Source organism: Puntigrus tetrazona, chromosome 7 (assembly GCF_018831695.1).
Source record: "Puntigrus tetrazona isolate hp1 chromosome 7, ASM1883169v1, whole genome shotgun sequence".
Lineage (NCBI taxonomy): Eukaryota > Metazoa > Chordata > Actinopteri > Cypriniformes > Cyprinidae > Puntigrus > Puntigrus tetrazona.
Genome location: NC_056705.1, coordinates 11,363,397 through 11,376,736, shown reverse-complemented (window position 1 = coordinate 11,376,736; position 13,340 = coordinate 11,363,397). Strand labels below are relative to the sequence as shown.

At 37.6% G+C, this 13,340-nt stretch overlaps 1 protein-coding gene across 2 annotated transcripts in view; it reads left to right on the top strand.

Annotated features, from left to right (window-relative positions):
• Positions 1 to 12,896, top strand: part of elp4 (elongator acetyltransferase complex subunit 4) — a 55,518-nt gene extending 42,622 nt beyond the window's left edge. For both annotated transcript variants that reach the window (XM_043243121.1, XM_043243122.1), the window contains one exon: positions 12,355 to 12,896. In XM_043243121.1, the coding sequence (XP_043099056.1) occupies positions 12,355 to 12,465 (111 nt within the window). In that variant the 3' untranslated portion in view covers positions 12,466 to 12,896. The remainder of the gene's footprint in view (positions 1 to 12,354) is intronic.
• The last annotated feature ends 444 nt before the right edge of the window (positions 12,897 to 13,340 follow it).

The window sequence follows — 13,340 nt, the reverse complement described above, 5'->3', positions numbered from 1 at the left end:
TATATATATAAATATATATATATATATATATATATATATATATATATATATATATATATATATATATAAATTATATATATATATATATATATATATATATATATATATATATATATATATTATATATATAAATATATATATATATATATGCTTTATTTTATTTAATGACTTTTACACTTAACATAAAGTCATCTATGCATGCAGTAACGCCACTAATTGCATGCACTGATCTTGTGAATGTTTCCACGCAATGCTGTCCTGGGCATCAGGACACAGTTCATAGCTGCCATTCTTGACTAAGGTGTCCCGTTTTGTTTGTCAAGAACCCAGTTTCACTTTGTTCCCTGAGACGAAAGCCCATTTGTAATCTGGTGAAAATATGCGTCTCTCTCCCTCCCTCCTCCGTGGGAACGACAGATCGAATGGCATGACAAACGCTAACTGCATGCCCAGAGCCAAGGTGGTGCTTGAGTACAGGTGTGCAGGGATTCTTTTGAAAGGTGTTTCTTCTAGCATGGCAGAATGCTGACAATGCACTGGATGCACGTTAAAACCCCCACCGCTCGTGTAATACCTGATGGTTTCCAATTAGTTCCCAACCGTACAGGAATTTTGATGAGCCCGTTTCATTTTTGGTGTCAGTTCACATCTGTCAGTGTCACTCAACTGCACAGGATGCGTTTTCAACTCATCTCATCAAAATCATTAGCTTGGCCACGAGCGAGCTCACGCCTCCTGCTTTGTGAATGGCCGTGTTCATTCATGCTCCCGTGAGTGTGATTGGTCTCTTGCTGAGCAGGACTTAAAAACTGGTGATGTGGGAACAGCCTTTTGGCAGGTGCACGGACTGCTCATGTGCTCCGTCCTTACGATGATTATGATTTAGATGACTAATAGATAAACGCCCTTCTGCCCAACAGCTCTCCATGCATATTTCTTTCTAGAAATCTATTAGTCCAAACTCTTTTTTTTTTTTTTCAAATTCTGTTTGAAATTTCATATCTGGTTTGAATAACTAAAATGAATTGAGCATGCCTGAATCATGAAACTTATACAAGTTAGCAGCAATTTATTAAAACTTTAACAAAAAAAAAAAACCATAAAATAAATATTTTAATCATCATAATTTATTGACGAACTAGTGCTCGCTTAAGAGAGGAAGTTGGCGACACTGGTTGATTTAATAAAAATAATAATTAAATCTAAACTGGTTGATTTAATAGTAGGCATTTCACTCTCTGTAGATAAATGTAACATCTGTAAGCAAAGTATATGCAGAGATTTAGGGTTTTGTTCACAAAGACAGAGACGGCAGAAAGCGCATCCCCGTTTGCTTTCATTATTTTACAAAAGTGCAAGGTTTTATGATTAATGTGAGTGATTATTTTTAATTAAATTAAATATTTTAAAAGACATATTGCTTATCTGTATAACCCAATTTGACAAATGACAATTAAATGGTTTCTTTTTTGTATATATATTTTTCTTTAACTTTTTTTTTTTTTGCTAAAAAGTGGTTCCCTTTTACAAATAAAACAAAAGAAAATCTGTGCGATCATTCCTTAGATAAAATTTGAACAATAATTTTAGTAATAGTTGTAGGATGTACCTCCTATTACAATATTAATATAAGTTAGCCAAACTTTTATTTTGAGGAGCTGTGTTTAGTTTGCATGGGAATATGACATGAAGGTAGTTTCTTTAAGGGTCTTTAAGTTTCTCAAGTAGTTCTGGAGATGTTGTTTGCGTATTTATGTGTTCTGTGCCATTCATTCACACAGAGACGAGCAGAACATGCCAAATTCATTTATAAATAGTCTTTTTATGGTGTTAATATTTACAGACGCTGGTTCTATTTCCGTTTGATTTAAGTACATTTGCCTACTTTTATTGTATTCATTCAAACTTTGAAAATTCCATGGCATTCCGTGTTATACAGTGAATTCCATTTTTATGGCCGCCTGCCTGTGTGTCTATCTTCTTGTTTAGCTGCATGTCCACCTGTTCTGCCGCAAGCGTACATTTAATTTAAATTTCCTTCGGTGCAATTAAAAATGACCCATCAGTACATGAAGGCCTCGGTATATTGCCCAATGCACCGTATCAATAGATCTATAGTATCTTTTGCATTTTCTCAGCGGACTCTTTACACCGACCCTCTTTATTTTTAAAATATGTAGATCCTTGGGGTCTGATATTATTTCTGTGTGGGCGTGTCTGTCTTTGTCCCTGCTCATTATCCAGCATCGCTCATATATGCATACGAATTGCGTTGGATACGCCGTCCTTTCATTCTCCTTTCGGGCTATATGTCATTGTTGTTGCCAGTAGGCTGTGTGTATTTATTTAGGGGTAATTGGAGGGAGAATCTAGGGGGTAATGAAGTGTATCCACTCATGGCTGCTCCCCTCCGCGCAGGACTCAGCAGCACAGCAAGCCAGCATCACATCGCCAGAATGCTTATTTTATACCCAGGTGGACAAACACAATTACAGGCCTCGTCCTCATTGTGGTGGCCCAGAGTCTGAAGCAATCGTTTGTGTGTGTGTGTGTGTGTGTGTGTGCGCCAGATTGGCTGTTCAGTGGAGCTCGAGGAAGACCTTTCAGTGTCTCGGAGCCCTCTGCACCCCTGCTGTTCTCTTGCCTGGCCCTCCGGAGCGGCCGTATGATTTCTCTAACACCTCCGGTATTTAACTCTGTCGTGGAGAAGCAAGCCGGACGCTGTTCATGATTTACATGTCATTTGCTGCCTCATATTGTGTGAAATTCAATTGCACAGCACAAACTGTAGCCAAGCACCCGCGCTCTTTCTCTCGTTCTCGCTCTCTCTCTCTCTCTTCCTTTCCCTGCTGCTTCTTCTTCTTCGTATCAGCGAAAGTTTGCGGTCTGAAAAAGTGGCCGGTCGGTTACCAGTCCTCTCAGAAGCTGATGTAATTTTGAGGCGGTTATTGTAACAGGACTGCACTCGAGCATCGTTGCGCTTTTTTTCTCTTCTCGCAAAGCCAAACTGAATTCTCCAATAAAAGGGCCGGTTGAGCTGGTATGAAGTATTTGCAGTTACTTGCAAGTTCTAGTTAAAGGATGAGCGGACGGACATTTTTTGAGCATCTTAAAACATCACCGGCGCACATAGTGACAAATTCACACGGAGCGTAATAGTTAAACTATATTTCAATATTACTTCTGTCAACTCTTCTTGTTTAAAGGGTGTTTTGGTAAAATAGTATTTCAATTTGCATTTCAACATCCTGCAAGCTTCCAGGGTGAGATTTAAATTTGTCCTTGTGGAGCAGGCTTTTTCTTCCAGCAGATGTGAATGGTGTGTATGTAGAGTAGCAGAGGTAAGGCGCTGCTGTTTCTCTGGTATAATGTCTGCCTGGCTAAACCTGTTGTGACAGGAGAAGAGTCGCTGGAGTGTTGTTGTCTCTCCCCTCCGTGTCCTTCAGTGACCTTCAAATCTCTCGCAATTACAAATCTACATTGTCAACATGAGCCTCATGCACATGCAGCTACTGACTCTATCTATTGTAGAATTACAACTTGTCATGGATGGATGGATGGATGGATGGATGGATGGATGGATGGATAGATAGTAAGGTTCCTTGTAAATAAATAAAGTCATTTTATTCGGGGAGGAAACGTTTAATTGAACAAAACTGACTTTGACATTAAATGCTGTTCTTATACGCTTTCTTTTAGAAGCCTTAAAACATAGAATGCTGCAAAAAAAGGAAAAACCGAAGAGACTCTGTGTGTGTGTGTGTGTGTGTGTGTGTGTGTGTGTGTGTGTGTGTGTGTGTGTGTGTACTGGCATTTGTAGTTCATGAGGACACAAATGTGCATAATGGCATAATGCAACATAAACATGGTTTATGAGAACACTTCCTGTGTCTCTGTATTATTTTTTTTTAAAAGCTTAAAAACATTAAAAAACAAAAAATAGCAGTAGTTTCATGTAAGGGGTAGGTTTAGGTGTAGGGTGATAGAAAATACGGTTTATACAGTTTTAAAACCATTACGCCAATGGAGAGTCCCCGTAAACTACAAATGCAAGTGTGTGTGTGTTTGTTTAGGTGTGTGTGTGTGTGTGTGTGTGTGTGTGTGTGTGTGTGTGTGTGTGTGTGTTGGTATTTGTGGTTTTTGTTTAATGACATGGGTATGACGGAGGTATTACAATTTGAAGGTGGCTTATAGGGTCTGGGCAATATATCGCACAATATATTAGCGGTAAATCTCCATCACCTGTTTTTTTAGATGGAGCGCCAGCTAATGCACGTAGATCACTGACAAACTACGCAATATTACGTTCAGGTTTGCAGGTGATTCATTTGCGATACCGAGCGCAATATTTTATACATACCAGTCCAATTTGACTCAATCCGTAGATTCGGGAGCTCGACAGGTGATTTTCGGAAAAATGTATTTTTTTGAAAACCATCTTCTTGGTAAATTAAAGTATTAAGGCAAAGTTTGCTAAAAAGTTATATATATATATATATATATATATATATATATATATATATATATATATATTTGCACGCACGTTTGTGTACACAAAGACCATTTCGGCCTGCAGTTGTCATTCTAGTCAGCTCTCTGCTGTTGTTTGAGGGCAGACTTGTGACTGTTAAAGTGCAGGTTATGGTTCAACGGGATGGGGTTACTAACGGCAACACCTTTTCAGCGCTGCAGTATGAAGTCTACACTATGCCTGCCTTTGTCCTCACAAGTGCCGTCCTTTAGTTCAAGGGACTCTTTCTTGTGAAGAGTTACAACCTGTGATGGATTACACCCCAATTCATTAACACTCTGAGAAGCACTTAAACACACACTTAGACTCTCTTTCTCCCTCTCTCTGTCTCCAAGTTCCTCTCATACACCCGGTTCTCCTTTTGTCTCGGTTTGATCTGCAGCCTTGCGAAAGGCAAGTCGTCCATACAAAACCCCGTCTTTATCTGCCATTATCCTTTTCCTCTCTCTCCCCACCTTCTCCTTTTCCGTCTCTCGCTAGCGTTTCTCCTCCCATGTCGTCTTGATTGCTGAAAATACCTGCTGGCTCATTAGCTCCTTCCTCACGGTGCTGCACACGCATAAAGAGCAGCGATGGCTTACAGCAGAAGCCTTTAGCTCGCTGTCACACACACAAATGCACACACTCTCACGCACACTTCCCTTAAGCTCGTGGGTTGCTCTTATTGGGCTGAAGGATCGGGTCCTGCATCAGACGGAGCTTCTTGTTTTGTGTTCTGCTAGGCGTTGAGGGGAAAAGCGCTAGCGCACGAGTAGCCCGGAGTGAGAGCCGGAGGACCGACTGGTCAGGTCCACAGAGGGAACGGCACAGTAACCCGTGGCCGACCTCGCCTGTGCTGCACGTAATGCGTTTAAACTGTGTTTGAACCCCACTTCTGGTTTGGGGGGAGGTGGGGAGGAGGGCAGCTTGGCTGGGTTTTGTTGGACGAGTGGAGGAGCGACTGGAAGGGCTTCGCATTGTATTTGTTTGCAGTCGCTTTTGGGGACTTTATAACTGATCGTTTCCAAGCGCCTCCAGTCTGTAATGAGCAAGAAAGGTCAAAGAGGTCAGCAAAGGGTCCTTTCGTGTCGCTCTCGAAACAATACGTTGACGGGCTTAGGGGCTGTATTGCATTACTAGACTTTAACACTGATTTCAGACTTTTAACTTTTTTTCCAGACTGATTTCTGTGGCCCTTCAAGACCAGTTTTTATTTTGAACAGTCAGAGTTGTCAGATTTGATGTTTGTTGATCATCAAGACTATGGAGTTAATGTGGTAGTTTATGATAAATGATGATTTAAATTCGAAACTCAAGTGTGCCACTTAATTGTACTTTGACCCGTTTCTGCTTCTGTTCTTTGCAGGCTGTAAAAGTCCTAAATGTAATTTAGCCTAAAGTCGACCCAAAAATATACAATTGTTATATACTGAATTAAAATTAATTTAGTTACCTTAACCTGCGTTTTTTTGTGTTTAGCCTTTAATCGGTACTTTGTGGATTTTTTTACGAAATTAACATTTTTGTCAAGAAAATATGAATTAAATTAAACGTGACAATAAACACGTTTATAAAGTCTTGGTTCCTTTTTAAAATAAACGTTTTTTTTAACCTTTTGAACTGACTGTTCATCACAGAATACTGAAAAAAAAGTGTAATTTTTTGCTTTTTTTTCACCTTTTCTTGTCTATTTGACATTTCCATAAAAATTGACTTTTTTTGTACTGATACTAAATAAAAATATTTTTTAAAAGTAACTAATCAGCATGTTAAAAATAATTATACTGAAGACTAGAGTAATGATGCTGAAGATTTAGCTTCGCCATTGTGCAATAAAAAGCATTTTATATTGCAATGATATTTTACTGTATTTTGAGATCAAATCAATGCGGTTTTTGGTGAGCATAACAGACTTCTTTCAAAACATTGAATCATCCCGACCCCAAACTCTTGAACGATTTTCAGTGAAAGTAATTCAATGCAAACTTTTTTTATTCACCAAACATTCCATTTTCAGAAGGAAAAGTATACATTCAGACTGATGTAGCGCAGTGGCTCAGCCCTTCTTGAGTGCTAACACGCATATTACTGCCACTCGTATGTAAAATGTTTACGTAACTCTCCACACAAGGGTTAAAACAGGCGTTTTGAGAGGCAGAGGTGGTGTTTCTTGTGCTACGCTGTCATATCATATACTGCCTTCATTTCTCAGCTCAGCCAATCGCATATGAAAGCAGCACTTACACGTGTTTGTCCTCTGTGCCTTTTGCACCCCAGAGTAGCTTGAGGGCACCCGCCTCTGCATTCATATTCGGGCCAGCCAGCCCGCGAGCGCAGTAAGCCCCTAACATACACCCAACACCCATCCGACAGCACTCAGGGTCCATTCGCATGGCACCTCTCCAAATCCGAACGAGCAGAGAGGAGTGAAAACTCCCCCCGGACTCCTGACCTCTGCAGTCAGCTGCCTAAAGACTCTCAGCACAGTGGACACAGCTGACCAGAGGGTGGGATGCAATGAGAGCGATACTGATTTCGGTACACAAAAAAACCCTCTCTTGGTTACTTTCGCGTGTCCTCGGGTGCTTGTCACTTGGATCGGATTTTGAATAACGTGCAGAAAGAAGCAAATGAAAAAGAAAATTGTGATAATTATAGGGCTGACGCCAGAAGTTATTACTTCACATTATTTCATGTCCGATGGTTCTGATATTATGTAGCCGTCCCCCCAAATTGCATATTGTGAAACAGAGCTGTATTTAAGTGCACCAAGTCATGCTACTTGTTTAAACATGGTTAATTAAAAAACCTGCCATGCACAGTTGGAAGACTTGAAAGTGTATGTGTGTGGGGATATACACATGTAGTTATGCCTTTTATTATATTACGCTATTATTATTATGTTATATAAGTGACCCTGGATCACAAAAAGGCTTTTTTTCTTTTTCTGGATTTGGATTTGTACCCAATCTGAAAGCTGAATAAATAAACATTAAGTTGATGCAACTATTTAAAAATATGGGTGCGCAAAAAACTCTAAATGCTGAGAAAAATATATTACTAATTGAAAATTAAGTTTAATATATAAGTTAATATATTTACTGTAGGAAATGTACTAAATATCTCTATGAAACTTTACTTAATAGCCTAAAAAAAAACGTTATATAAATCTATAATTTTGACCCATACAATGTATTTTTGGCTATTGCTACAAATATTGTACTTATGAGTGGTTTTGTGCACCAGGGTCACAAATGATATTTTAGACGTTTATAGACTTAATCATATTTGCTCTTTCTTGAGAATTGAACAAAATACCACACTTCAGTTCTCAGAGGATTTTCACATTTGACGAGGACATTATTTCATGGTTACATTTACCATTTAAATGTACAAAACTTTAGCAGGTGAAATCCATCCGTTCCCTATTTCCGCTTTTTCCATACATTTCGTAGTTGTGAAGACTGAAATGATTGATTGTTGACTATTTTGAGAGTCGATATTGCTTCAAGCATCAGGTAATGGCTCTTCCTTGAGTTATAATGCTATTAATCCATTGATTACAGGTAAAGGTACACAATGCTAAGCTTTCAAGAGATTAAGGAAGTTCCAAGCCGTGGGGTGGTGGTCTACGTAGAATTATGTTACACTGGTCATTGTGATTGGGGGGGAAAGAGGAAAATAACGTGTAATAATTGTTTCTAGTTACACTAAGCTGGTCTTCAGTATCTTCTCATGTTGCTCTTAAACATAGAAGTTTATCAGCATCAGCGGTTTAAGGAGTATTGCTCTGGAAAATTTGTGCTTGTCTGTCAAACTAAAATGTTTCTAGACATGGACAGTGTTATTGCATGGGATTTTGAACAAGTTTAAACTTTGGTTTGCGCTTCTATGCTTCATTTAACAGTTTGGTTATTAAATGCAAAGCTTGGTGTGAAATGAAGACATGCCTCTAAAGAAAAACCGCAAGCTGAAGGTTGGCGCTGGGAAACAAAAGTCGGTTATTATTCCCAGCCGTCTCCGTTTAAAAATACCAGGAGCGCATTCATTTAACGATGTTCAGATTTGTTAAGCGATCTGGTTCATTTTCCACCACATTGGTTAAAACCTGTCTTTCTTTTGCTTTGCTTTTCTTTGTTTTTGATTCATTTATTATTATCATTGTGTAGTGTTCTGAAAGAGTCTCAGTGCCTCGGCTGCCATGTGAATCCATTCAGTTAATATATCGGGTTAAGTTTTGGTTTATGCTTTTTCAGATAAACCGGGCTGCTTTTAAGTTTTTATCTTGCCTAATTAAACTGCATTCACTCTACATAAAGTCCGATACTTCAATCCAAACTCTTCTGATCCCAAAGCACATCCTGTGTCGTGAAACGCGGCCTTCTGTGAGATTTGTAGTGATTCTTCACAAGCGCCGGTGCGACCAACAAGGAGTAGCTGGAGGGCTTTGAAGCTATTATCAGCGCGAGGTTTTGTGCAGAGTGTTATTTGTAACCCTCTTAAGGAAAGCCACTCTTAATGTCCCTCTCGAGAGCCTCTTGTAAATCACTTCAAGTGTTTTAAACTGATTTTGTTCAAGTGACTTGCTGGCAGAAATTGTTGTTGCTGTTTGCATTGAACACTTCATGGCAACGATTGCCTCTTAATAATCCACTCATGCCTTTAATGATCCTAAAGGTTTCTGTGGACTCAGTTTGCTGTCTTTTCTATTATGCTATGTTAATTTCTTTATAAGTGCAAAGAAGCTGTTCTGGTTTTGTCCGTCTGAACATCAAAAAAACTACAGCATTGACTCAAACCAGTGAGTTTGAGGCAAGCTTTTCTGTTTATCCAACTTGTGGCAGACAGCTGCAATACTTGGAAAAAAGTGTCTTTATTAATTTTGCAATTCCATTTTGTAATGTAAATGATGCAGAGATTAAGATGTTAACCAAATGCATTATGGGAGCCCATACCTGCGTCTCGTCTCACTGCAGGACATTGTGTGATTAAGCATGTGTCACATTCAGGTCTTCTTAGTCACACTATCTAGTACAGATTGGGCTGGACTGCCTTGAGGCTGAAAGTAGCATGTGAATGAATGATGATGATGATATTGCAAATTTCATGCAACAATTCGAGGCTTTGAGGAGACAAGACAAAGCGGTATGTTTTCATTTTCTTAATTTACACTTGAGTGACTTCAAGATGAAGGGATGTTGCTTACAGACCTTTAAAAGCTTATATGCTTAGCCAAGTACTAATTTCAACCCGTTTTTTTCTGTCAGGCAATCAAATAATAAATAATTTAGCTGCCTTTAAAGTCTTATAATGTTTAATATATTCTAAAAATGTATTATATTGCATTATTTCATTTAATTTTAATTTAATATTAGAGACAATTCATAGTTGTAGGTTTTCTTTTTAATAACACTTGGGTAACTTAAAGTGAATGTTGTGAAGCTGCAAAGTAATACATTTTATTATAAATATAAATCTTACTTACTATTAATATTACCATAATGTCATAATATAGTATATTAATGCAGAGTCATACATTTTTGTATATTATATAACTATAATAATAATAAAATATTAAGTTTTACAATGAAACATAGAATTATTATATTATATTATATTATATTATATTATATTATATTATATTATATTATATTATATTATATTATATTTGAAATAACCATTCTGATTGATTGGCACTTTTGAAAGAATCATGGTCATCGTTTAAAGAAATGATTCAACCAGAAATATAAATAAAGTCATTCTTACCTTCATATTGTTTCAAACCCATATACAGCGACCGCATCTTTTGAGGTCCAAAAAAAAGTTTTGAGTGAATAAATAATGACAAAATGATAATTTTTTGGGATGAGTTCCGTCATTTTCTGATCTGTAGATCCCTTCTCATGTTCTTCAGGATTCCTCCTGATAAGCTTATCATTTTGATCCTGGGTGTCTCCAGGTTGGGCTTCATGGTAGCCTGAAGGGTTTTGAGGGAAAAGGATCTGAAGCTCTTAAAGGCGTGCGGAAGAGGCTCAGGGAAATTACGGATTGTCCTGAGCTTCCTCCGGCCTACTCTTTTAGGAACATGACTTACCTGCTGTTCAGCACACAATGGGAGCTTTAGAAGCCCATTGTTTGCTGTCAGATAAACATCAAGCTGTGGAAAAAGGTCACCTGAATCAAGGCTGCAGTTGCAGGTATGTTCAGCTTGTGGCGACTGACTCGACGTACAGAAGTGTATTTAATCACACACTCGACTACTCTCGACACGGCGTGTGTGTACACACCTTGCGCTGAGCTCCCTCATTAGCCTCTTTAGCACAAGCTTTTGGCATAGCTCATTGCCTTGTTAGAGATTAGGGCCCATGTGGGGCCAAGTTACCGTAATAAAACGCTTGATTCTAATGACTCTCCTCGAAGCCGTAACTTTACACACAAACCTTTCGCCAAAAAGCTCAAGCCTCCCTCAAGGGTTTTTAGCGGCGCGCTAACAGTTACACATCTCGGACCATTTAAGGTGCATGGCCAAGCGTCTAACGCGATTTGTGTTCACACACTCCGTTTCGTCTGTCTGCAAACACGGCTAGGATGTTTTCTCGCCTGTCTTGCGTCTGCAGGTCTTCAGTGCGGAGAAGAAGAAGATGAAACGGGCATCTGTGGCTAAAAGCGTGCGCGAGCACTTCTTTGATTTAAACTGGCTGAGGTTTTGCAGATATTAAGGGTTCGGTTTGTTGTATTCAGCAATTTACAAATGCCTTTTTTGTGTAAATGTTGAATTAATGCAGTATGAAACTATAATACTTAATGACACTAACAATTATAGTTTTGTTCCAAAATCCAAACTACCCAATTAGAACAGTGTTGTTTTATTCATTAATTTTTTTCAATGTTCATTTTTTCCATTTCGTTTTTGTTAGTTTTTTACATTTTGGTAACATGTTATTTTACATATTAATGCCTTCTTCTACATCCCTAATCCTACCCAACTCCTAAACTTAACTACCTTACTAACTATTAATAAGCAGCTAATTAAAAATTAATTAAGGGAAAAAATTGTAGTCAATAGTTGCCTATTCTAAAGTGTTGCTGTAATTATATATGTGTGTGTGTGTGTGTGTGTGTGTATATATATATATATATATATATATATATATATATATATATATATATATATACACTAGACTTGTTAATTATATAAAAATTAATTATAAAAAATAACATATATATATATATATATATATATATATATATATATATATATATATATATATATATATATATGCAGCATTAAGTACACATAAATCACATATTTCCATATTATCGTGCTTTATGTTTTTGTGTTTAATAGATAAGTGCATTGTTGGTTTAGGAACATGCCGACTGTTAGCTGTATCTGTTGCCATTAAAAAAACTTCTCTTTTGGACTTCTTTTCATCAACAAAACAAAGAAGCTGAGTTTCCAGAAAAATATCAAGCGACAATTGTTTTTAACATCGATTAAGAGATGTTTCTTATCAACATAATAGAATGACTTCCGAAGGATCGTGTGATCCTGAACATGTCTATTTTAAAATAGCATAAATATGTCACGCATTGTCTCTTGTTACTGCATTTTTGATCAAATAAATGCCGCAGATGATAAGCATATAAGAGACTCTTCTTAGCTGCCTGAACATCGTACTCCAGTATTATGTCTTACGCCAAAATACCACGGTATTACCGTCTAATGCCATCTCTATACCGGTGTACCAGCTGTTTTGCATTTGTAGCTTTATCACATGCCCTCCACATTATTCTTTCAGCCTTCCTCTAACATCCTCCCCCTTTCTCTTTCTCTCTTTCAGAGACTGCATTTGCCTCCAGACCTGTCAGAGACGGTGAGTCGAGTGAGTAAAACCGATCTGGCAGCAGGATGTGGCAGCACAGCCACGGGCAACAAGCACCTAGATTTCTAGCGTATTCCCCTTCCTCCTGCGCCGTCCACCCCCCGTGACGTTCAAGGGCAGGAGAGGCGCTCGACGCCAGCACTAGGTTACGGTCACACCTGCACTGACACACTTACTCTCATGATTAGTGAACGAGATTAAGAGGGAGCAACGTTTAGTAACTACACAACATGGAGAGGCGCACAAGAGCGTTGTGTTCAGTGTCACAAACATCTGACAAGCACCTGTTGCTGTCTTCGGATAAAACCAGAATGCGACGCCAACAAGGATAACCTGATTTGGCTGCCAGCGTCACGGCTTCCTGTTGTTTATTAGCTTGGTTTGCTAATACATATTTGGTGTCAATAAAGGTTCGAACAAAAATGTAAACAATGTCTTGTTTTCATTCACATTCAAAACAAGGTTTGTGGTCAAAAAAAATATTTTTGACTATTTTTACTTTTTATTCAAGCTGTTTGATTATTTCTGGTTCATAATGTTGTTGGGTTAACATAGTTGTTTTGTTTTTTTTTTTTGTAGAATTTTTTATTTTTTTTTGCATTCATCAGAGTAAGCTTTGTTGTACTGCTTTCTAACAAAAAAACTACAATTATGATTTGTTTTAGTAAATAAATTTTTAATTAAAAAATATGAGAATAATGGTAATTATTTGTGATTATGTATGAATGCATGAAAGTAATTAAACTTTATAAGGAAAATGTGCATAACAACATATATATATATATTAGTATTGTCAAATTGCAATTAATTGCAGGTTTTTGTTTAACATAACATATTTGTGTGTACTGTACATATTTATTGTAAATACACACACATGCATGCATATATTTAAGAAAAAAAAAAAAAATATATATATATATATATATATATATATATATATATAT